Here is a 25,240-nt window from a genome sequence, read left to right as displayed (position 1 = left end):
AGACCCATTCCCGGGGTCCTGCAGGGCACACCAGCTGGACAGAGCGCCAGGGAGCCCTTTGAGGCTCCCTGGGGTGCCCCATGGGTGCACCTGCTTTTCTGGAAACCCTCCCCTCTGCATCTGGCTGACCTTCCCCGGCAGCCTGTGGCCACAGGGAGTGGCTGACGTGGGGCATCAAAGGACACCCCGGCCAACGGATGAACAGAACATGGCGCATCCACACACAGATGTTAACAGCGGAAGGTGCAGGCCTGACACCTGAGGCTCAGTGAAGGAAGCCAGACCCGACGGCCGCACGCAGGAGCCGCGGACACGCACAGCCCGAGAGCGGTGGGTGCTGGGGCTGAGGCGGGGAATGGGGTGACCACTGATGGGGCCGCAGTTTCCTTCCGTGGTGATGAGAATGTTCTGGAACTAGGCTGAGGTGGTGGCGACCACTCCACCATGAGTGTGCCAAATACCACTGAATTCCTACACTTTTAACTCGTTAATTTTAGGTTGCATGAGTGTAACTCAATTTTAGAAAGGATGGGGGTTCCCACTCCAAGAGCAAGCACAAGAGGCTGTGATGCTGCCGGGTGTCCCAGTGGCTCAGGCACCACCTCTATCCCCGGAGAGGAAGGCGCGGCCAGACCCACCTTCGGAGTTCTGCCGTGATGCGGCACCCTTAATGCGGAAAGCCTGGCGCGCCCGGCTGCGGTCCCCGAAGCTCCAGCTCTTGGGCACCTTGCTGGGGCTGTCCTCGAGGCTCTGGTCGGCGCTGGGTGACCGCCGCACAGTCTGGGCCTGCGGGGACCCCTTCCCCTTGGCAGCAACGCCTCGGGGGCTGGAGAAGACACGATCTTTCAAACTGACCTTCTGGCTGCTCTCATGGGAACCGACAGACAGACAGACAGACAGACAGAAAAACAGCGAGAGAAGTCACTCTGGAAAGAACACAGACCGTGTCTGCTCACGGCCAACGCCGCCCACGCGCTGCAGGGAGACACAGGTCTGAAGAACAGCCAGCCACACAGGTGGCTCAGAGCAGATGCCACGGGGACCGAGCACCCGGCGGGAGCAGGGAGGGGAGGCCACAGGGACCCAGCACCGGGCGGGAGGAGGGAGGGAGGGGAGGCTGGGTGGGCGGCAAGCTCCCCCGGCTGGCTCAGGCGTGGCCAGAGCTTGGCCATGTTGGGGGAGTTGATGTCTGTGAACTCTTAAATCACTTTCCGCTACCACCATGAGGTGCCAGTGCCTTCTTCATGCTGTCCCGCCAGCCCCTCACCCAGTGACACGAAGGGCAATGGGCGTCCCAAACACCAGGGCTGCGGCTCTTCTTCGGGCACTTCTGTCTGCCCTGGCCCCACCCGTGGTTTCCCCTGTGGCCTTTTCACACCCGTAACTGCTCCCAGGAAGCAGCCTCCCTCCTGCCCTCCCGCCACCTGTCCTCTCCTGCCCCAGAGTCAAGGGGCCAGGGGACAACAGGACGTTGGAGGCTGAGTCTGTGGCGGACCCTTCCGCCACACTCCAGCCTTTCCACCCAACCCGGGGGACCGCCTGGTGGGACGGGCTTCGGGAGGGCTCAGGCCTCCCCTGTCGGGCTTCCCTCCCACCAGGTGCATCGTCAGAGAACTGCTCCTTCAGGCTTCTGGAAGGAAGGAATGGATAACGGGGCTCCTCCGCCAGCCGGGCCTCAAGCAACAAGCCTCACTGTCCAAGTCCTACCCCAGGGCAGGCGGAGGCAGCCTTGAAAGCTGCAGTGCTGTGGCCCAGCCCCCTCGGCCTGCGAGGCATGGAGCAGGATTTGCAGCTGTGTCTGGCTGGATCTCCAGCTCCATATTCTCAAGGGTCCTTGGGCCTGCCTTGCTCCTGAGTTTTTTGGTGACTGTGGCGACAGGTTTGCACCCAAGTTCTTCGGCTCCAGCATCCTCCAGGCGACAGTGAGGGGAGGGGAGGGGTCACTGTGGTTGGGATGCACCCGGCAGATGCAGCCTCCTGAGGTCTGGAAAGCATCAGAGTCCCCTGGCTCCCTTGAGGACAGTGGGGCTCTCGTGAACTGGGGACGCGCTCGTGCCCGGCCATGCTTAGCAGCCATGGAACTTCTCAGGGCGGTTCTGGGCAGGGCCCAGAGCACCGTTCTGGGGGCCTGAGACGAGCCCTCGGGTGGGGAGGCCCAGCAGATCCCTGACACACTTCAGAGAGGAAGCCCAGTGCCTCACGGGCTCACTGATCCCACGGCAGCTCCACAGCCAACAGCGAGGGACTGAGGTCCCAGTCAGCAGCCACCATCAGCCCCAACCCCGGACCCACAGCCAGAAAGACACGCCCCCAGACGGCACAGAGACAACCAGCCACAGACACGAGAGCCCACCGCGCCCATCTGCCCGACCTGGACACGCGGGTGGCTTGGCTGCTCCTCCCCACCCCATCCCCCGGGCAGCAGGTGACCACCCAGACCATCTGTGCCCACTCGGGTCTCTGAGAGAAAGAAAGAAGCCCCCGGGTGTGGTGCCCGCTCGGGGAAGCAGAGACGGAAGCCCCTGGGTGTGGTGCCCGCTCGGGGAAGCAGAGACGGAGTGGCCGAGACCCCCCCGAGGTGGCGCGTGCTTGGGGATATCAGGAGCCGATGGTACAGGCTCGCTCAGGACCCTAGCCCTGAGTCCACAGCCCTGCACTGCCTGAGGCCAACACGCTGTGCCCGTAGGGGCCAGGGGTGCTCAGAGTCCTGGTGCCATGGGGGCCTCTGTCCCGACGGCCTCTGGTCCCTGTCCCAACAACAAAAACACAGGTGGCCGGGGAGAACCGGACCGGGGCTGGGGGAGCACCTGGGCACGGGCTCCGTGGGACTCTGGCTTCTGGAATGTTTTCTCTTCCTCCACTGCACGAGCCATTCCAGAGGTAGGAACAGGCCCTCCTGGCCCCGCTCAGGCCTTAGGACAAGTGGGAGTCACTGGAAGACTCAATTCCTCTCTCCACCTCTCCACCCCAGGCAGGTCCAGTCACCAAAGAGAGAGAGAAGCAGCCACCTCCTTTCTCATGGCAGCTGGCAAAGCACCGGGTGGAGGACAGAGCCGGTCAGCCCAACTGCAGCTTCGGGGCTGCCCCTGGCTGGTCTCTAGGCAGAGCCCAGTGCTGAGGGCTTGCAGTGGGAAAGGCACAGTCTGAGGAATTGGCATCAGATTCCTTCCTGCGGCTTTGGAGACGAACGGGTCAAACACCCAGACAGCCACACAGACGTGCCGGCCAGGAAGGGTCAGGCCCCGTAGTCCGCAGGGAGTTGCAGGAAGGGAGTGATGTGGATTCCACAGGCCCCAGGAGAGAAGACCCGGCCCCAACGACGTCTGCTTCCCATTTTCCAGTGGGGAACTCCCCCGCCCCACCACCACGAGGAGCTGCAGTCCCACAAGCGGCAGGCATGCCCTGCTGGACCCAATGTCAGCACAGTCCCAAGGACCACCAGGACGCAGCCCACGTGCACTGCCCCAGGACGGAGCTGGCGGGAAGGAGCCTGCCCTGGCCTCCGCACGGCCCTGCTGTCCCGGGTCTCGGGCTCCGCTCCCACCTCAGATCTGTGAGGGAGGCTCTGCCAGGGAGAGGAGGCTGGTGGGGCCTGGACATGTCTTTCCCTCCCCTGGACCTCCACCATGACCCAAACTCTGCACCCTCCAAGCACAGCCGGTGAGGCTCCATGCTGCAGACACCCGACCCCACCAGCCTGCTCAGCTGCCAGGAGCACACATGGTCTCACGGGAACCTCCCTCGGCGCACAAGCCAGGAACAAGCACACGCGAAAAGCTGCCGACGCCCGCCTGGGAGGAGCCCTCAGCCAGAGCTGCCCTCTGTGTGCGAGGGGTGTCCATGGCACCTACGCTTGGCACTTACGGGGCTGGGGCAGGCTCAAGAAGCACCTGGGAGAGAGTGACACTCCCACCCTGCCTGCCACCCTCCCTCCCCATGGGGAAACTCAGATGTGCGGTGCCTGCAGGAAGCAGGAGGCTGAGGAGCATCCAGAGCCCCGCCCAGCTGGTGTCTGGACCAATGATGCCCAGGGAGTGTGAGGATGAAGGGGCTTCCCATGGGGGCTGCTTGCAGCAGGACAGGACCTGCCATGGGTTGTTCTCTGGCCTGGGCTCCCACCCCCACTTCCAAACCCTCTGGTCCCCAAGCAGCCTGACCTCAGCCCCTGCCCTGAGGGACTAGCATGCGGCCAGAAGCACCCTGAACAGAAGCTCTGGACAGGCAGGACATCCTGCTAGAACCCCAGCAGGCCGTGCCCCGGGCAGCCCACATGCCCGTCTCCCTCTCTGGGGCTGCCAACAGTCTGCCCGCAAGCACCGACTCCAAAGCACACAAGCAGCAGAGCAAAGTCGCAGGGAGAGGGTGGCCGGGGGAGGTGGGGGCTGCGGGTCCCCTGTGGAGCAGGGTCTGGAGCATGCACGGATGCAGGTAGGCAGCATGCAGCCCTACCAACCCTCCGAGGCCAGCACCACGGGCAGCATGCACGCGCCAAGGAGGCCCCACGTGAGCACGACACAGCCGCCTCCACCTTGCTGGGCTGTGCTGGCCAGGAGGGAGGGGCCCCCAGTGCAGGCCTGCACACACCCCACAGCAGACAGGGGACTCAGGGACAGGGGAGGTGCGGGTCACAGTGCAGGCCAGGAGCCCACGGTGCAAAGGGGGCGGCTCCTCCCCCGTCCTGTTTCCACCTGCCCTAAACCAGGCCTGTTGTTGGGAGAGAGAGCCGCGGGTCTCTGGCTTTCTGGGGCTTCTGATGCATCAGGACCCTGAGGAGCCCAGCACACACAGACGGAGCTGCCTCCCGCAGGCGAGGCAGCCAGGAAGGCTCAGTCGTCCTCAGGTGTGCAGCAGAGGTGCTAGAGTGACAGCCCCAGGGGAACGCTCCCTGAAGAGCAGTCGGGGACCCCAGGAGGCACGGACGCCTTGCTGGGTGCAGAGCCCCTGGCTGGCCCCTCCAGCTGCATGCAGGACATCGCCAGGCGTGGGGAGCAAGAAGAACCACCTTCGCCCAGCTCCGCCCTGCAGGCAGCTGTCAGCTGGAATAGAAGGAGCTGAGCCCGCACCGCGAGGGCGGTGGGTCAGAATTGGGGTTGGGGCGCCAGCCTCCCCCTGGCTCCTCCAGAACCTCTAGTAAGCAGGGAGGGGCAGAGGAGCCGTGCAGCAGCGGTCAGTCCGTGCGGCGCGTTCCGCGGTACCTAGAGCGTCCGGGGCAGCATCCACACAGGGGCCCTCTGCACGGGCTGCCTTTACTGGAAATGAGGAGAGCACAGTTAGTCCTGGGCGCCGGCAACAGCACACGGCCGGGAGCAGGGAAACTGAGGCACTGCAACCACCCAGGGTGTTGTGTGCAGTCCCCAGCAGCAGAGCTTGCGCCCAAGCAAGGTCAGCGAGGAAGGTGCACCATCGTCTCCACCGTCTGGAGAAGAAAACACTTCCCTACTTCTGAAGGAAAAAAAAAATCCCTGGTTTTTGTTTTTTTTTTTCCTCCAAAAATACCTTTTCCTTCCAAAGCCACAGTTTGGGTTCATGTCTTAAAAGATGTATTATTTTTTGCAGTATTCATGCCAACAAAACAATAATACATGTGGCCTCAGACGCCGCAGAAGCCCCGCTCGGGATGGACGTGATCCCAGGAAAGGGTGTGGGTGGGAAGCACATTTTAGGGAGGAAAACGTGCAGCTGTCCCGCTTCACAAACCAATCCGCGATGTTTGGCCACGCCAGCCAGGCCCCCAGCTGGAGTTGTGTCTCGGGTTACCCAGGAGGTGTGGCTGCCGCTGCAGGCGTGGCTACCCGGGGGGGGGGTTCAAGGGCTCCCCTGAGGATAGTCACATCGGGGCTCGGTGGATCCCCTCAGTGCAAAGCCCTTCACCGGGGCAGCTCCAGCTGGGCGTTCCTTAGAAAAGGCTCAGAAAACGTGGCACGCTTTCCCAAGAATCTCCCCGAAAGCCCTGGCGATTTATCTCTGCATCACAGTATGCAAATGATTAAGCAAAAAATGAAAGCAAATCACCAAGAACGACAAGAACCCTTCCTTTTCCCCACCCCAGCCACCCCCACCCACTTTGCCACTGCTTCCTGAGACAGCACTTCTCAAACTAGGCGCCCCAGGAACCCCAGCGTGACGACGGCTTCCACTCAGAACACACAGGCTCTGGGAAGAAAGTGGCCCGCCTCCTGCCTTCTTGCACACGCGTGTTTAGACACCAACGTCCCTGCATAAACCCGCTGGCAGCTCTCCATGCGGCGTCACGGACACGGCTGGCTCCAGTCATGGCAGCACTCGGCCACCCGGGTAGCTGAGGGCTCTGGACCCTTCTGCGAGCCCCACCAGCCCGCAAGACCCCAAGGACGGGTGGCCAACTTCCACCCCAGCCCCCGTGCCCGTCCCGCTTTTTAGTACACAAGCAGCTTTGGGTTCCCCAGGCACTAAGGGATATAGCAAAAGGCCAGACTCTGTTTGCTGGTTAACCATGAATGCGAGGGCGGGACGGGGCCCGAGGTTCTGACTGCTCACAGAGTCTCTCCACTGTGGCCACCGCAACCACGATGGCACCCAAGCCTTCCTGGCAGGCAAAGACCTCAGACTCCCACCAGCACCACCAGGGTGCCCAGGCCCAAGCACAGAGCCCCTGCCTGGAGGGCCCCAGGAGACCTTCGCCACCCCCGGGGAAGGAGCATAAAGGAGGCAGAGTCCCGCTTCCCCAAGCCTCCCAAGGTCTCCTGTTTTGACCCCATCACGATCGCCTTGACCAAGAGGCCCCTCCCGGGCCGCCCCTGCCGCCCAATTCTGTGATGGAATCGTCCTGTCGCCACACTGAAGCTCTGGCTGTCGCCACCAGGCACCTGAGACTCGAGAGCGAATCTCTAATTGTGCCCATTTTAATGCACGTTATTTTAACAGCCACCGGTGGCTGGCAGCTCCTGTATGGGGCAACGTGGTCTGAGAGCCAGGGAGAGCTGGTGGGGAGGCGCTGCAGCCACAGCCCCCCAAGACCCCCAAAGTTTTGTGGGGGGCCCGTGCAGCTGCACCTCACCCTGGGGTCTGCAGCTGGCACTGGGCTTCCTGCCCCATCAGCCACAGGGAGCTCCACACTGTGTGAGAAGGCGCCGTGACCCGAGGCCGGACAGGCAGGCAGGCCCACGGCGAGCCCGAGACCCACAGATGCTGACCAAGACCCGACACGACAGACAGGCACCAAAAACACGCGGACACTTGTGCTTGAGAAGAGGAGGAGGAGCCCACAGGCACGAGGGAGCCCACACAGGCACGAGGGAGCCTACACAGGCACGAGGGAGCCCACACAGGCACAAGGGGGCAGCCGCTGTTGGGGGCTCCTCCAGGCACGGGGGCAGGAGGCAGTGAGATGCAGGATGGGACAAGACAGCACAAGTCAGAGCCGCCGTGGCCACAGAGACCCCCCCAGGACCCCCCTGGGGCAGCACAGCCTGAGCCCCCCACCTGGCCACAGAGACGCCCCTGGGACCCCTGCCCCGGGCAGCCCAAGCCCCAGCCTGCCTGGCTCCCCACCCAACCCCAACGCAGACGCCTCCTCTGACTCCAGCACAGCCCCAGTGGTCCCTACGGGAACCGAGCCCCTGCCAGCCGGGTCGCTTGCCACCACGTGCCTGTGTTCCGAGCTAGGATGGGGGTGAGGGTCTCAGCAGTGAGTGAGGGTCCCTGTGTCCACACCATCCACCTGCCAAGACCAGCTGACACCAGCGGGGTCCTGCCATGTGGGGTGCGGGCTCCACCTCCAAAGGGCAGGCAGAGGCACGGGTCCCACCGGACTCACAGAGCCCAGGTCGGGCAGCAGAGGGGCACCAGGAGCCGAGCTCTCCCTCAGGCTTCACAGAGCAGGCCCCTCACCCAGTAGCCCAGGGACGTGGCAGGTAATGATTGCGGAACAACTTCCTAAGCACAGCCCTGCACTGGACAGGCTGCGGCACCCCAGGACGGGCAGGGAGGGCCTTCAAGGGCAGACACCGCTCCTCCCTCCCACTGCACCCCAGGCACCTTCCGGAAGCCCCAGACCCGGCCGCCCCACGTCCCTCACCACAGGCGTCCCAGGAGGAGGGCCGGGGCGGGTGGGCGCTCGCCCATGGGGGAGGGCGTGGGAGGCACAGGCAGGCAAGGACCCCCGGACACATGGGGAAGAGACGGGGGAGGGGTGGGGAGCCACAGAGCTTACCGGAGAGCCCGGAGGCTCCCGCGTGTCCTCACCTGGAGTTCGCTTTCAGGGCCAGCACCTCATCCCCAAAGTGGGCAGACGAGAGAGGGGCCCAAGAAGGGCAGTAACAGGGATTAAAGCGCTTGGGGGCAGCGGGTGTCCAGATGGGTGGGGTGGAGGGCGGGAGGGAGAGAGAGAAAGAGAGAGGCTGAGACGAGAACGTGGAGCGGCCGGGTGGGGCGTCAAGCACGAGGGCCCTGAGGCACGGGGCATTTCCGGCGTCACTCTCAGCAAGGGCGTGGGGCCCCGCTGTCCTCCACCTGGGACAGCACTGAGGTTCCGCCCAAATCACAGGCGAGGGTGCCCATTGTGGGGCGTACAGTGTCCATCCCCACAACCACTCCCAGCCTCAGGGCCAACAGCAGGGGCGGGGGAGGCAGTGACAGGAGAATGACGCGGCCCCGGCAGTGGCAGCAGTGGGGGCGGCACCAGCAGAGGCCGTGCTGCCCATCCAACTCTTTCTGGGCCCTCGTCCGTTTTCTTAGCCTCTGAGAGGATGAACGGGCCCCTAGTGGTTCTCTTGGTTGGTTTGGGCCGGAAGCATTGCCCGTCTTTCCAGCTCAAGGCACTGACCGTGACCCCTTCTGTGGGATGTGGGGTGGCTGGAAAAATGGAACTCAGCCCCACTCCATCTCCCCACACCCAAGCCCCCCAGTGTCTCGCCAGCTGTCACCCGCCGTCCAGGAGGGCATGGGCGCGAAGCAGCCAGGCATCCATCTCGGACTCCAGGTCCAAGGGGCCAGATTTACTCTGCAACATGTGGATGGGGCTGAGAGAAGCCTGGGACCTCCTCAGGGTGATGCATGGGGGGCTGGGGCTCGGCAGACATAGAATTAACTTGTGAAATGATCTTGATTTTCTCTGTCTCCATCCTTCACCCCTTACACGAGTCCCGTCTCCAATCTACCTGACCCGCAGAACCTCAGGGGCCCGGGAGAGGGAACCAGGCTGAGCACCTGCACCCTTGGCCCACCTTGACCTTGGCAAACAGGGAAGGAGGCCGGCCAGCATCTCCACCCAGGGGCGCGAGGCAGAGAGGGTGTCCCACCCTCCCCGGAGGACAGGGGGCCCCTGGTCTGTGCCATGTGCTCCAGATACTCCCGACCCAGAACAGCGGGAAGGCCAGAGGCCCACTCGGAGCTTCCACCCCGGCCGGCCCGACTCAGGCCAGCTGTGAGCTCAGGCTGTGTGCCTGCAGCCGGAGGGAGTGCGCTAGCAGAAACCCCTGCCTCCGAGAGCCCTGGGGCCAGACTTGTGGGCGGGATCCCCCCGAGAAGCCACCCAGCTGCCCGGATCCACAGTGCTGCAAAGTAAAACCGAATCACTGTGGAGGGGTGAGCAGGAAAAGTGATTTAAGGGCCCACATCACCGCCAGGCGGGGGTCTGGACACAGTCACACGGTCACACACGGAAGCACACACAAGGCCCTCATGTCTCCACAACAGGTTGTGCAAACGTGTGGGAGAGAGACCAGACGGTGGTGCACGCGGCAGACACCAGGGCAGCGGCGAGGGGCACTGACCTTGGAGACGGCTCCGGCGGGGGCTCCTTCCTTCAAACAGAAGCAATAGAGAGTTAGTGGCTGCCCGCTCAGCACCCTTGAGGGTCCCCTAACCAGTCCAGCCCCCCACAGTCCCATGGGCCAGGGGCTGCAGGGGAGGGGGTTCTCAGAGAAGGCTGGGCAGGGGTGGAGCTGGCTCGCCCACCCCAGAGAGCCCACGGCCCCAGGAACGGGCACCCCAGGGCCCATGGCAGCAGCTCTGAGAGGAAAGAGGGACTCCGCCGGGGGCTTCTGCTCTTCTGACCTGGGGGTCACTACCCCCCCACATTCACGGACACTCATTTTAACCAGAACCACACCAATATTAATAAAGTTCCAAAAAGGACATGTTTGCTGAAGAAAGCTCCGCAAGGGAGTTTAGTTTACAATCAATTTTCGAGACAGACTGAGCTGCTCTGACTCTTTTTTCCACGCTTATCCCAATGGAATGATTCTCTTCCGCATGACTCTCCAGGGGCGGCTCCATTGCGCCACAGTCAGTGAGCCCAGGGTTTGTGCCACCAACCAACTGCCCCGGCCTCGCCCTGCAGGCAAATCTGTCTGGGCTTCCGGCGTCTCACTTGGGGCTGTTTCTGCTGGTAAAGGCATTGCAGATTGAGTAGAGATCGGTGGACTGTGATTCGGCTCATCCATGGGGAGGCCCCAGCGATCTCATCCGAACACCTGGGCCAGTGCCCCGGCTGGTACGCCGTGTTACAAGCAGGTTCTTTGGTGCACTTCCAAATACTTCATGTGGCAGGGACCGTGTTGCCATGCTCTCGGGGAAGGTCCCTCATCGCCTCCTGCAGCTCCCGGTGGCCCAGGTGTCCTTGGCTTGTGGCCGCACCGCTCCGTCTCTGCCTCCGTCTCTCCATGGCACTCTCCGTGTCTCTGTGTCTTCCCCTCCTCTACCTCTGTAAGGACAGCTGTCACCGGGATAGGGCCCATTGGGATGATCCAGGGTGATCTCATCTCAAGATCCCAAACTCAGTTATAGCTGCAAGGACCCTCTTCCCAAATAAGGTCACATTTGCACATTCTGGGACATTTTGGAGACCAGCATTCAACCCACTGCATTCTCCCAACCCCCCAGAATTCATGTCCATCTTACGTCCAGAATACACTCACCCCTCCCAAGATCCCCCAAAGTCTCCACCCTTGCAGCACGGACTCTGTGTCCAAAACCTCATTGAACTCCCATTTGCTGGCCGGGCGCGGTGGCTCACGCCTGCAATCCCAGCACTTTGGGAGGCCGAGACAGGCAGATCACCTGAGGTCAGGAGTTCGAGACCAGCCTGACCAATATGGTGAAACCCCGTCTCTACTAAAAATACAAAACTTAGCTGGGTGTGGTGGCGGGCGCCTGTAATCCCAGGGACTCGGGAGGTTGAGGGAGGAGAATCACTTGAACCCAGGAGGCTGAAGTTGCAGTGAGCCGTGATCGTGCCATTGCACTCCAGCCTGAGTGACACAAGAAGACTCCGTCTCGGAGAAAAAAAAAACAGAAAAAAGAAACCCTATCCATTCAAAAAGTCCCAAATCCCATCATCTAAAGTCATGGCAATCACTTAAATCAGGTGTGTGTGAGACCACGGGTATGCACCAACCTGGGGCTAAAGTCCTCCGTGCACGCACCTGTGAATCTACAAAACAAGTCATCTGCTTAAAACATCCACGGCAGGACCGCCCTTCCCACTCAGAAAGGGAGAATGACAGAGGGGCCGCCGGCCACCACAGTGGGCAAACTCCACGTGGCACAGCTCTGGGGACGCTCCCTGGGGGCTCTCAGCCCCGCCGGCCTCTGCAGGAGCCTCGGCGTCGTTCTCCGTTTCCTGAAGGGCAGCTTGTGTTCACAGCTGAGGAGCGCCACCGGCCTGTTTCCTGCCTGCAGACTCCCGGAAGTTCGATGCCTTCTTACCTTTGTCTGACACTGTCTCTGCCCATCTAGTTTATGCTGGTATGAAACTCCCCAAAACCTCCAGGGCCTCCTGAATATGTCACAGGGCGCGATGCTGTTAGACAGGAGGCCGCCCTGCACGTCCTTCCCGGATAGCTCCATCTTCAGGCCTCTGTGGAGATGGTGGAGGCTGCGGCTGCACACCTGGCACCTTACGAGGCTGTCTGGCCACACCTGTGGGCTTCTCGCCAAAGCAGGCTTTGCCAACAGTGAATCTCCTAATTTAAGACCCTTTGCAAGCTGGACAGGCTGAGCACCTCCCAAACCTTCAAGTTCTGGTTTCTTACAGCAGTTCTGCCCTGAATGCTTTCTTCTTTTTTTTTATAGTCTTTTGGCGGATCGGCCAGGTGCCGTTCCAAATCTCCCTCTTTCCTCTCTCACTTTACTATGAGCAGCAGAAATAAATTAGGCTGCACCTTCCACACTTTGCTTGGAAATCTTCTTGGCTAAATATCCCAGTTCATCACTTAAAAATTCTGCCTCTGCCCGACAGTAGTGCACAGCCTGGCGGATTCTCTGCCACCAGCAACATAAGGACAGCCTTCCCTCCAGCTTCCAATAGCTGCATCTCCACTTCCTCCTGAGCCCCACCATCTCTTCAGGACACCTCAGTTTCTTCCAGCCTGCACCTCAAAATATGTCCAAAATCTCATTTAAATCCCATCAGTTCAAAAAGTCCCAAATTTCATCATCTAAAGTCATCAGAGGCCGGGCACGGTGGCTCCCGCCTTTAATCCCAGCACTTTGGGAGGCCGAGACAGGCAGAGCCCTTGAGGTCAGGAACTTAAGACCGGCCTGGCCAACCAACATGGTGAAACCCCATCTCCACCAAAAATAACAAAAATTAGCCAGGCGTGGTAGCAGGTATCTGTAATCCCAGCTACTCAGGAGGCCGAGGCAGGAGAATCACTTGAACCCGGGAGGCAGAGGTTGTAGTGAGCCGAGATCACGCCACCGCACTCCAGCCTGGGTGACAGAGTGAGACTCCATCTCAAACAAAAATAATAAATAAAATAATAAAGTCATCAGAATCATTTAAATCAGGTGTGTGTGATTCTGGGTATGACGCACCCTGGGGCTGAAGTCCTCCACGCGTGGACCTGTGATTCCAGGAAACAAGCCCCTGCATCACCCAGCTCTGAAGTCGCGCCCACACTGGTAGGTGTTTGGCACAGCAGCACGCGGCTCCCGGGATTGAAGTCTGGATTCATGTGCTACAGCTCCTGTAACTAAGTGCCGCTGGAGTGTACAACAACAGACTTTTGTTCTTTCACCGTCCCAGAGGCCAGAGTCCAAAACCAAGTGGCGGGCGGGCGGGGCGGGCGGACGGGCAGGCAGGCGGGGCCTGCTCCCTCCAGCAGCTCCAGGGAATGCTCCTTTCTGCCTCTTCCAGCTTCTGTGGCTCCAGGCAGCCCTCAGCTTGTGGCCACATCGCTTCAGTCCCTCTCCATCCTAGTTGGCTGTCTCCTCTGTGTTTCCCAATCTCCCTCTCCTTGTAAGAACACTCATCGTTGGACTCAGGGCCCGCCCGGAAAATCCAGGATGATCTGAGATTGTCCTGACAGGTTCCAGGACAGAAATGTGTCTCCAGGAGGCAGAGACCAGCAACCAACCCACCGGAAGCTCCTGCCCCGCCAAGGGACATGGAACTGCCTGGGCACGGCCCTGGGCCTGGGCAGGCCTGGCAGGTGAATTCGTGGTCCACGTCTCCCGCTCAGCAGGCCCTTCTGCAACCTACCTCGGCGCCCGGCACTCTGACAGCCGTGGGCTTTGGGCCTAAAGGAGAGGCAGCAGGTGCCGCCAGTGCCTGAGTCACCACCAGGCACTCGGGAGGATGCAGGGCCAGGGGTCCGCAGGGCCGGGGGGACGCAGGGCCGGGCCACTTCGTATCATATGACCCACACACCTGGGTCCCACATCAACCTTTGCCCCTCCCTCTCTGCCCGTCCCCCAGACCAGCTGCCCCTCTGGGGATGGGAGTCCAGACCAGGTCAGCAGACACGGAAAGAGAAAGCACCACCCTCACCAAGTCCAGCGTCCCTGCGTGTCCCAGCTCCCTGGAGTCCCCGGGGCACTGTCTGGGGCGAGTCTTCTGTGGGCAGCTGGGGCCCCCAGAGGACTGAGACGCCCACCCGCCCCACCGGGAGCTCCCTGGCTGACCTGAAAGCAAGTCCAGATTTACTCTTGAGGTTCCTCAGCAGCTCCAGCTGATTCAACGGGGGGATGAGTCTGGGGGAGAGGAGGAGAGGGGAGTGAGCGTCTCACCCACCCGAGTCCTGGGACACCTCCCTCAGCTTGCACAGTTCCACCGGCCGAGGCCTGCGGTGTCAGACACGGCAGCGTGTGATGTGGTCAGGCTTTCAGGCAGCTGCCCACTGGGCCCTGGGCTCAGGCCCACCTCTCCTGGGCGGTCCCAGGAGCCACCTTCGTTCTCTGGCTGTGCCTGGGGCCTTGTCAACCAGCAGGGACAGCAGAGAGGAGGGAGGAGGGAACAGGCCCCCCATGCAGCCCCAACCCTGCAGCCTGGAGCAGGTGGAGGAGGGCGCGCAGGTCGGGGGAGGCCCTACTCCCTGCCCCCCTTCTAATCCCTGAACATCCCAGAAGGACAGCACCCGAATATATTTAGGGCCCCGGCCTCTCTCTACACAGCCACTTTCTCTGCCAAGGCTGGAGGAGTTGGGAGGTGGGGATACATAAAAGGATTTTGCTTGGCAAAGCCAAGCTCATTCTGGAGTCTATAGGATGAGCCCAGGCTCATCAGGCCCAGATGCCCCCAGCTCTGCTCCAAGCCCCTTTCCCAGTCCTGGTCATACCCACCCCCATCTTCCTGCCCTGCCGCCCACAGACACCAGCAGGACCAGGTCCGGGTCTCCTGAAGCCCCCCAGGCGGGCGTGCAGGCGCCTCCCCATGTCTGGGTGGGACGTCCCCCTCTTCACTCCCTGCCACCACTCCCACCCACCTCACTCCGCCTGCTCCTCACCGCCCATGCCCTCAGAGTATGCCAGCTAGCTTCAGGAAGAGACGCCCTCCTCGGGAGCCTCTGCCCCACCCGCCTCCCTGACCCACCTGTCCCCACCCCTCCGCCTCCTCAGCCTCTGCTCCCAGGCCCTGCCATCCCGTCCACAGCCTCTTTGTTCCCTCTGCAGCCCCAGAGGTGCCCCCCAAAATGCTGGCAGGAGTGGGGCTCCTGTGAGCCCCCTCCCTCCAGAGGGCAGTCCGCTGTCCAGGTCAGAGCAGGAACCCAGGCGACTGGTGAGCTGGTGTTGTGGGCGCAGCAGAGCCCAGGCTGGCTGGAGTCTGTCCGGGGGCCACAGGTGGCTCCCCACCTCTCCTTGGCGGGACCCACACGCACACAGGCCCAGATGAGAGACACACACGTCAGCCCTCAGAGCCACACAGGAGGCCATGCCTCGAACACACAGAGCAGCAGTGCCAGGGCAGACAGGTGGGCAGCATGGCCAGGGCAGGACGGGGCTGTGGACAAGGATGCAACAAGGGGAGGGGGCGGCCCTGGGAGAGAGCAGAGGCTGGGGAGGGGGCAGCCGGCTTCAGTGCCAGCCACCTGGCCCCAGGGGCGGCAGGGCCTCTGCAGACACTGGAGATGTCTTATGGCTGAGCATGTCGGGGGCAGAGGTGCCCAGGACTCACCACTGCCCAGCATCGCACCCACTTCCCTTCTGGGAATAGAGGATCAACATTCTAACAGTTCCCAGGAAGGGTGGCCAGGTCTCTCCTCCAGGATGGGTGACTGGCCCCCGGAGGAGTCATCAAGGGCTTCTGTGCAGGAAGCCCTCCCAGTCTATGTGGGGAGCGGCTGGCCCCAGGCTCTGCAGGGCGGTGCTGTCACAGAGCACAAGCTTGCCCACCCGACAGGGAGAGGCCCTTCATGCTGTACAGGGATGAGGCTTCCCATAGCGGCTCAGTGCCCTCCAGTCTGAACAAACAGCCCTGTTTCCCGCTCTCAGCAGTGGGGAACGCACAGGGGTGGGACGGCCCAGAGCCTTGGGGTTCCCCTGTGATGCCAGGGCAAGACTCAGGAGAAACTTGAGTCCAGGGCAGAAGACCCTGAAGCAGACCCCTGAGGTGAGCTGCCCACAGAGGCCACCCTGTGAGCCACGGTGGGACAAGGACCATGGCCGGTCTGGGGGTCCTGGCCTGGGAGCACCTTTGGCCCCAGATGGGTGCCCAGCGCCAGGGTGGGGGAAGCCCCCATCCACCATTCCTGCTCTGCTCACAGATGGGGCCCGTGGGGTGGGGATGGAGGCACGAGGGGAGCCAGGCCGGAAGCAGGACAGGACAAGACCACAGGGGACACAGGCGGGCTGGCAACAGGAAGCAGCGGCTGGGGGCAGGGACATGGTGAGAAGGGTGGATGGGCCCGGGGAGGGCAGGGTTGACACATGGGCTCCAGGGAGGGCAGGGTTGGCATGTGGGCTCCAGGCAGGGGAGGGCCCAGGGTGATCGGGCCGCCCAGCATGGGGCCACGCAGGGCAGGGGGTGCAGGGATGCTCGGTGGGCGGGGGCAGTGGTCACTCTACACACCGGGTGGGCTCTGGGGCTCCGGGGGCTTGCCTGGTCACAGTTCCAGACACAGAATGAGAACCACACACACACAGGGCTTCTGTCCATGCATTTCCTACCTGGAGGCCCCGTAGGTTTGAGTTTGCGAACTTTCAAGTGTTTCCACACACACAAAGGGAAAAGAACGGAAAATTTCAAAAAGAACGGGATAAGAAAAAGAAAATGAAACAAATAGTCGAGGAAAGTAGGGGAAACAATAGAACAAAGAAAATTAGCACAAGGGCTGCTTCTGTCCCCGCCCTGGGCTGAGAGAGGCCGCTTTGCAGAAACAGGGGCATGGCCAACATTCCTAGGAAAGACGGGCAGGGCCAGGCTCCTAAGGCTGGGCTTCCAGGAGGTGCAGGGGGGATGGTGCTGAGGGAGGGGTCGGGGCAGACCCCGGAGGGCAACTGTAAACATCAAGGACCACCAAGGGCTCTGGCACCCTCCTCCCAAGTGACACCCTGAAAAGGCAGGTAGCAGCTGAGGATGGCCACGAGTCTGTCCACCCTTGCCAACTCAGGATCCTCAAGAAGAATCCTGGGCCCCAACCCAGCCTAGAAGTCCCATCCACGATGTGCACCTGCCCCACCCTCAGGGAAGGCTCCACCCACAGGGAAGGTCCCACCCACAGGGATGACTTCACCCTCAGGGAAGGCTCCACCCTCAGGGAAGGCCTCACCCACAGGGAAGGCCCCACCCACAGGGATAACTTCACCCTCAGGGAAGGCCCCACCCACAGGGATGACTCCACCCTCAGGGAAGGCTCCACCCACAGGGAAGACTCCAGGCTCAGGGAAGGCCCCACCCTCAGGGAAGGAAGGCTCCACCCTCAGGGAAGGCTCCACCCACAGGGAAGGCCCCACCCTCAGGGAAGGAAGGCTCCACCCTCAGGGAAGGCACCACCCTCAGGGAAGGAAGACCCCACCCACAGGGAAGGCTCCACCCAAAGGGAAGGCTCCACCCTCAGGGAAGGAAGGCTCCACCCTCTGGGAAGGCCCCACCCTCAGGGAAGGAAGGCTCCACCCTCTGGGAAGGCCCCACCCTCAGGGAAGGCTCCACCCACAGGGAAGGCCCCACCCTCAGGGAAGGAAGATCCCACCCACAGGGAAGGCTCCACCCAAAGGGAAGGTCCCACCCTCAGGGAAGGAAGGCTCCACCCTCAGGGAAGGAAGGCTCCACCCTCAGGGAAGGCCCCACCCTCAGGGAAGACTCCAGGGAACAGAAACCCCCTAGGAGCAGGTGAGGAGGGCGCCTGAGTTGGGAAGTCCCCGGGCTCCATTCCCCACCTCAGAGCAGAGGGCGGGCGGGCGGGCAGGGTGGTGCCCACATAGACGGACTCGAGGGGTCAGGCCCACGTGGACCAGGAGAAAGGCCCTCGGAACCCCTCATCTCAGACCTTAATTTAAGCAAGGGCCAGGCACTGAAAATCCCAACTGGCTGCCACCTGCCCTTTTGTAAAACAAAAAAGCACGGGAAAGCTGCCCTCCAACCACACAGGCTCACAGGACCTGCTGGCACTGCCTCGACTGGCACTTTTTAGGCCCCCTTCTCTGCTGCCCGAGGGGCTCCAAGGTTGTCTGTGTGCTCTGTCCTGTTGGGGGACACCTGGGACCCCCAGGATAATTTGAGTCTCCTGGTCCGAAAGCCTCACTGTGATCCAGGGTTACTTTCCTGCCCCCCACGCAGGAGCCCTAGGTCCTTGGTGGGGGACAGGGTCACAGTGCTGGTTCCACTCATGAAGCCTGGGCACCTCAAGCTGCTGGTCCAGAGCCGCCCGGGGAGAGCTGTCAGGCTCCCTGGGGAGTGTCCTTGCAACGCACACAACACAGCATGACCCATGGCCAGGACGATAAAGCAACGGGGGAGGAAATGAAAGTGAAAAGAAAGCCGCAGCTCTAACACAAAGGGCAGAATCAACGCCTCGAAATAAACCACACACAGAACTTCTTTGTGAAAAATACATACATTTTAAAGAAAAAAAATCAATCAAAATAATGAACAACAAAAAGTGGGGTTTAAGAACAAATGGAAAACAAAAAACGAAACAGATGCGTGGTGGCAGGTGCCCGGCGGTGGTACCTGTACATGGGCACGGTGACCGTGCGCTCGTAGTACTGCCACGTGGAGTGCAGGTCTGTGCGTGAGAGGTTGGTGGCGTAGAATCTCCAGGCCGACTGCGGAGGGAGAGACGAGGCGGTTGGTGAGGGGCAGATGGTGAGGGGAGCGCCCAGGAGGGCCAGGCATGGAGGCAATGGGGCAGAGAGGACCTGGGACTCCCATGCTGTCAGCCCGGCACTCAGGACTCTGGGCCAGCAGGCCGGGCCCCAGTGCTGCATCAGCCCCACAGCCTCAGTTTACCCCCTGCTGGACAGACAGGCAAGACCGCTTGTCAGACGGTGGGGCCTGAAGTTGGGGAGTGGTCAGGGCTTGACTCGGGGCCCTCAGATAGTTCGCAGGGAGGCTGCGTTCTTTCCTTTCCATGACTCTCGCCTGGCCCCTGGCGGTTATCACCTGTCCTGGGTGTTAACCTTCCTGCCCTCCCTGTTGGGCCCTGGGCAACCTGAGGCGCTGGGGGTACGGGTAGGTCCAGGGACCCCAACCTCCATCCTCCCAGGGCGGGGACTCAGCCTGGCTCGGAGCATGAGCCTGCGGGTTAGACTGAACCTTGCCTGGCTGGATTTCCATTCTCTATGCCTTTGTTTTGTTTCGTTTTGCGGTGCTGAAATAGACATATCCTAAAGTTCACCATTTTAGCCATTTTAAAGTGTGCGCTTCAGTGGCACCTGCACACGCAGTGCTGCGTGACCACTGCCCCTATCTAACTCCACACTTCTTCGTCGCCCCCAAAGAAACCCCCTACTACCCCCCACGTCCAGCAGGCACTCCTGGTTCCCTGGTCCCCCAGGCCCTGGCCACCACCAGGGTGTACCGGGCTCCACGGACTTCCCCGCCCTGGGCGTTTCCTGCCAAGGACATCGCAAGCTGCACGGCCTTCCCTGCCCGGCTCCCTCCGCTGAGCGTGACATCCCCGAGGCCCATCCTCGTTGTAGCAAGGGGCAGCGCCCGCTCCTCCTCATGGGAGGATCATATGGATAAATCATATTCCGTTCATCCATTAATAGACATTTCAGCCGTGTCCACTTTTTGGTTCCTATGAGTGGTACTGCTGTGACATTTGTGTGCACGTGTTGGTTGAAGGTCTGTAGAACGGCTGGGCTACGCGGTAACCCCACGTTTCCGAACTTTCTGAGAAACAACCAAACTGCTTTCCCGGGTGGCCGCATCGTTACATTCCTACCAGCAGGGGGCCCAGTTTCCACACATCCTACACTTGGTTTTCCATTTGTTAACACGTTAGCCACCCTGGCCAGGCGCCGAGGCTCGCCGCACCTTGGAGGCTGAGGCAGGTGGATCATCTGAGCCCAGGAGTTCAAGACCAGCCTGGGAAACATGGCAAAACGCTGCCTCTCCTTTAAAAAAAAAAAAAAATTAGCCAGGTATGGCGGTGCACCCCACAAGGAATTCCTTGTCAGGACTGCAGCAATCCAGACGAGATGCCGTAGGAGGAACGCTGGCCCAGCAGCGGCATCTCCACCAGTGAACGGATGCCAACTCCGGTTTTCAGCCTCCAGAGCCAGTGAACTCTGTTTCCAAGCAGCTTATGTGAACTTCTCAGCCAGGGAGAGCTTCCCTGCCCCTCCTCCTCCGGCACACGGGCAGCCGGCCACACTGGTTCATCTCTGGATGAGAGCTCCCCACCCTCCGGCCACAGTGGTTCATCTCTGGTTATAATCCTTTCTTCTAATTCCCAAACACATTGGACACGTTTGGAGGTATTTTTTCTGTTTTTTGTTTTTTGTTTTGTTTTGTTTTGTTTTTTGTCGACAGAATCTACTCCAGGTGAAGATGCTGTGAACAGTGTTGAAATGACAAGAAGGATTCAGAATGTTAAATAAACTTAGTTGGTAAAGCAGTGGCAGCGTCTGGGAGGACTGACTACGAGGCTGAAAGCAGTTCCACTGTGGGTAAAATGCTATCCAACAGCATCGCATGCCACAGAGAAATCTTTCGTGAAAGGAAGAGTGAATCGATGCGGCAAACCTCATTCTTGCCTTATTTTAAGAAATCGCCACAACCACCCCAGCCTTCAGCAGCCCCACCTCATCAGCAGTGGCCACCGGCATCGAGGCGAGACCCTCTGCCGGCACAAAGATCACAACTCGCGGAAGGCTCAGGTGATTGTTAGTATATTTTAGCAATTAAGTATTTGTAAGTGAAGGTACGTGCAGCGCTTTACTGGTTTTTAGACATAATGCTACTGCACACTTAGTAGGCTACAGCATGGTGTAAACATAACTTTTTTTTTTGAGACAGAGTCTCACGCTGTTGCCCAGGCTGGAGTGCAATGGCGTGATCTTGGCTCACTGCAACCTCCGTCTCCCGGGTTCAAGCAATTCTGCTGCCTCAGCCTCCTCAGTAGCTGGGATTACAGGCATGAGCCACCATGCCCGGCTAATTTTTTTGTATTTTTAGTAGAGACGGGATTTCACCATGTTGGCCAGGCTGGTCTCGAACTCCTGCCCTCAAGAGATCTGCCCACCTCGGCCTCCCAAAGTGCTGGGATTACAGGTGGGAGCCACAGTGCCCAGCCTGTAAACATAACTTCCACATGCACTGGGAAACCACGAAATTCATGTGACTCACTTTATTGCCGTATCTCTATTATAGTGGTCTGGAACCATGGCTGCAGGACCCCTGAGGTGTGCCCGTGGAGAGGCCCAACGGTGCTCTGGAAATGTGCACCAGCTGCTGTTAAGAGTGACCTTCGAGGGGAGCATGGCGCACGGGACCCTCGGTGCTCAGGTGCTGCCTTTCTGGCACTGTTTTAACCTTTTCACCACATGTACGTGGTCACTTTTTAAACCATCAACAGTGGAATGAGATTTGGGGGCATTTTTGTTCTTCTTTATAATCTTTTGCATGAAAATAAATGGCTGTTTGTAGTTTCTATAGTGGAAGATAAATACACACACCTTAAGGTGGGCTGGGCCCAGAACCAAGACCACGAGAGGCACATCGCCTGCCGTGGCCACCGACACTCCACGGCTTGTGGCCATGTCTCCAGTCTCCGCCTCTGGTCACACTGCTTTCCCCTCCTCTGTGTCAAATCTCCTTCTTATAAGGATGCATGTCATCATTGCATTTAGGGCCCACCTGGTGTAACCCAGGCTTATCTCCATCTCAAGATCTGCTGTCTGAGACAGGAGAGAGCCTATAGCCACATCCAGCTGGCAGGGACCTGGTCAGTTCTGAGGGTCCAGTGGATGGAAGACTTTGGGGAGGAACTGTAAGAATGGCTGGTCCCAAGGGGGTCCTGCAGTCTGTCCATATTTTCTTTTTTTTTCTTTTTTATTTTTTTGAGATGGAGTCTCACTTTGTTACCAGGTTGGAGTACTGTGGTGTGATCTCCGCTCACTGCAACCTCCGCCTCCCTGGTTCAAGCGATTCTCCTGCTTCAGCCTCCCAAGTAGCTGGGACTACAGGTGCACGCCACCACACCCGGCTAATTTTTGTATTTTCAGGAGAGATGGGGTTTCACCATGTTGGCCAGGATGGTCTTGATTTCCTGACCTCGTGATCCTACCACCTCGGCCTCCCAAAAGTGCTGGGATTACAGGCGTGAGCCACTGTGCCCAGCCATTGTCTGTCCATATTTTCAAGGTGGCTCAGGAATTACTTGTGGATGCCAGAGTGGTCACTGCACCCTACCTACCCCCAAATGGTGGGATGGGGCTGGGTGGGGTCCGGGCGGGCATCATCGGGGCCTACAGCCAGCATCAGGGGTCAGACGGGGTCAGGCACTGACTCGCTGCAGCATGTGGGCTCTGGGAGCCTCAGCCCTGCAGCTTCCGAATGGGTGCATTCGCCCCCCAGGGTGCGGTGGAGAGGACCTGATGGCTGGGCCCCAGCGCCCACACAAGGCAAGGGCCACCCCAGCAGCGTCTTCACACAAACCACCCTGTGCAGCCTCAGGGGTCGGAGCCATTTCTCAACACACACACTCGCATCCTGGCTCCTTCCACACATTCCCGCAGAGGGTGAGGGCTGTGGCCCCATCCGCAGATAGGGCAATGCCAAGGCCCTGGCGGCCTCTACTCCTGGACAAGGTGGGACCAGGACGAGGGCTGCGCTGGTCCCCAGGGGACGCCTGGACTCACCTGGATCAGGCCTGCGGCCGGGTTCCGCCTCTTCTCAAAGTGCTTCTGCCGGTGCTGCTCCTGAACCTTCAGGGCAAAGCCAGACCCCAAGATGCCCTGCAATTCGTCAGGGTCAGGCCACACCCCAGGGACCCCCACACCCCAATTCATCAGGGTCAGACCACGCCCTGGGAACCCATGTCCCCCACCTTCACCAGGGTCAGACCCGTCTCCACTGATCCATACCTCCCCCACCTTCATCAGGGTCAGACTGCATCCAGGGACCCGAGTCCCCACAATCCATCAGCACCAAGAGGAAAGAACCCACTGGCTTGCAGGAGACCTGGCGGGGCCCACGCTGAACTCAGGGTGGCCTCTCTTCCGCTCCACCCGGAAGAGTCTGCACACCCATCTTGAAGGGCACACAGTGAAGGAACCACCCGGGCCAGCCTCTCGCTGTGCACCAGCTGCCCTGCCCTGCCCTGCCCTGGGGGCAACAAAGGTTGGCAGGGCCCCTCCACCTTCCTCTGAACTGGGTGGGCCTCACTGCCTGCAGACCCACAAAGGAGCTGTGTCACCAGCCGCCCTGCCCCTGGTCACAGGGACGTCCTGCTGGGCCCCACTCAGACTAAGAGGGGCCACCAGTGACAGAGCCCCTGAAGCTACAGCCACAGCCCTGGGCATGCTCCTGCTGGGGCTGGAGAACCCCCCACTCCAGGCCTCGGGGAACAAGGCCTCTGACCCTGAGTTGCCACCTCCAGCTCCTGGGGGCTATGGACTTGCTGGGAGCCGCTCCTGCTCCAGGTCCCACCCAGGGAACTGTGCCCAGGGGCCTGTGGTCACCTCGGGAGCCTACAAGACCTCATCCCCCTCCAAGGCAGGCAGGGCAGCTGGACTTACTGCAGGAAGCGCGAAGAAGGAGACACCGATGAGGGTGAAGGTTGCCGCCAGGAGCCTGCCGTTCCAGGTCTGGGGGTACTTGTCCCCGTAGCCAATGGTGGTCAGCGTGATCTGTGGGACCACAGGCTCCGGTCACATGAAGGGCCTGCTCACACCCCTGAGGGCAGGCTAGATGCCCGCAGGCGGCTCAGGGCTTGGGTTGGGACAGATGTGGTACCACCCCCATGTCACCACCCACACAGGGGCCCAGTGAGGCCAGGGTTGGGGTCGGCCGCCCTTCATCCCCGGAGCCCTCTCTCCTCTTCCCCTACAGGCCAGAAGCAGGGTCCAGCCAAAGGCTGTGTCCCCATCTCACATCGAGAACCAGAGGCCCAGTGACGTGACTCCCACGAGGCTCGGCTAGGACGGCAGCCCCCACCCATCCCCACCGGGTGGAGAGCGCAGCTGGGGAGGAGGGAGTGCCGAGAGGGACCCAGAGGAACAGGTGGGGCGTGCAGGGGGCTCGCTGAGCCTGACCTGAGCTGAGGCCAGAGGAGAGGGGTGGCGGGAGGAGGCCATGATGAGAGGCAGGGGAGTGGTCCCCACCGGGCCATGGCAGGGTGGCTGCTCCTGGAGCAGGGACCCCAGGGGTTGTGTTTAGAGTTTCTCTAGGGGTGGTGGGCAAGGGGGCGGTCAGGCCAGGTTGGGCCTCCCCAGGGGTCCCAGAGAGCCCAGGAGCACCCAGCTCGGAGCCTGGGTGAGGGGAAGCAAAGGACAGACACGTCTCCATGCGGCTCTGACAAGAGACACCTGTGCCGGGGTTGAGGAAGGCGGGGCAGGTGCCCTGCACTCAGTGCTGGACATGTGGGGGCCGCAGCCCACCCCCCCCCTTGCCAGAACCGCATGCCCCACAAGCCAGGGGGCTCAGGACAACCGCACGGAGGCCGCTCTTTGGACGAGAAGGTGGGCCCGGGACAGGCCCTGGGAGGGCAGGGTCTTAGACAAACAGAGGGAGGGGTCGAGGCCTGAGCACAGACAGCGGGGCCGGGAAGGGGAGACCTCTCACCAGGACCCGCAGCCCCACCCTGGGGAGTTTACCCCAGGCTCTGAGGACGCCGCTGTGTGTTCTGAGGACAGGGTGGGCCGGCTGGGCCGCGCCCGCTCCACACTGAAGGAAGCTATGCCCTGGCGCGAAACAGCACCAGCACTTGGGGGCCCCGGCTGCCGCCATCATGCGGAGTGCACAGAAGGCTCTGGGAAGGAGGCTGCCACATGGAGTGGGCGGGAGGTTGGGCGAGGCCTGGACCAGAAACCTCTCCTGGGGAGACCAAGCCAGGACCTCAGCCCTCTACACAATTTCTTTACCAAAGGAGGCTTTTTTTTTTTTTTTGGTTTGTTTTTTGTTTTTTATTTTGAGACGGAATCTCGCTCTGTCGCCCAGGCTGGACTGCAGTGGCCGGATCTCAGCTCACTGCAAGCTCCGCCTCCCGGGTTCATGCCATTCTCCTGCCTCAGCCTCCCGAGTAGCTGGGACTACAGGCGCCCGCCACCTTGCCCAGCTAGTTTTTTTGTATTTTTTTAGTAGAGACGGGGTTTCACCGTGTTAGCCAGGATGGTCTCAATCTCCTGACCTCATGATCTGCCGGCCTCGGCCTCCCAAAGTGCTGGGATTACAGGCTGAGCCACCGCGCCCAGCCAAGAGGCATGTTTTGGAAGACATGAAACAGTGACTATTGACATTCTCAACTCAACCACATGACAGCAAGGGCTAAGTGGGGAGGCCGAAAACCAAGAGGGAGAGGATGGGGACTAAGACAGAGATACAGACAGAGAGATGGAGACAGAGACAGAGAGATGGAGACAGAGAGATAGA

General features: G+C 60.8%; 1 protein-coding gene across 10 annotated transcripts in view; it reads right to left on the bottom strand.

Moving 5' to 3' along the window:
* KCNQ2 (potassium voltage-gated channel subfamily Q member 2) overlaps window positions 1–25,240 on the bottom strand; it is a 66,515-nt gene that overhangs the window by 9,255 nt on the left and 32,020 nt on the right. For 3 of the 10 annotated variants that reach the window (XM_073005239.1, XM_073005241.1, XM_073005244.1), the window contains exons 6-13: window positions 23,389–23,499; window positions 22,510–22,605; window positions 18,371–18,465; window positions 16,369–16,398; window positions 13,888–13,956; window positions 9,753–9,782; window positions 5,196–5,249; window positions 639–862 (exon numbers count right to left, since the gene is read on the bottom strand). In XM_073005239.1, coding sequence (XP_072861340.1) covers window positions 639–862; window positions 5,196–5,249; window positions 9,753–9,782; window positions 13,888–13,956; window positions 16,369–16,398; window positions 18,371–18,465; window positions 22,510–22,605; window positions 23,389–23,499 — 709 coding nt within the window. The remainder of the gene's footprint in view (window positions 1–638; window positions 863–5,195; window positions 5,250–9,752; window positions 9,783–13,887; window positions 13,957–16,368; window positions 16,399–18,370; window positions 18,466–22,509; window positions 22,606–23,388; window positions 23,500–25,240) is intronic. The other 7 variants (XM_073005251.1, XM_073005264.1, XM_073005256.1 and 4 more) reach the window with 4 other exon arrangements.

Source organism: Chlorocebus sabaeus, chromosome 2, assembly GCF_047675955.1.
Source record: "Chlorocebus sabaeus isolate Y175 chromosome 2, mChlSab1.0.hap1, whole genome shotgun sequence".
Lineage (NCBI taxonomy): Eukaryota > Metazoa > Chordata > Mammalia > Primates > Cercopithecidae > Chlorocebus > Chlorocebus sabaeus.
Note: the sequence above shows the minus strand (reverse complement) of the source record. Positions and strands in the feature narration are given on the sequence as shown.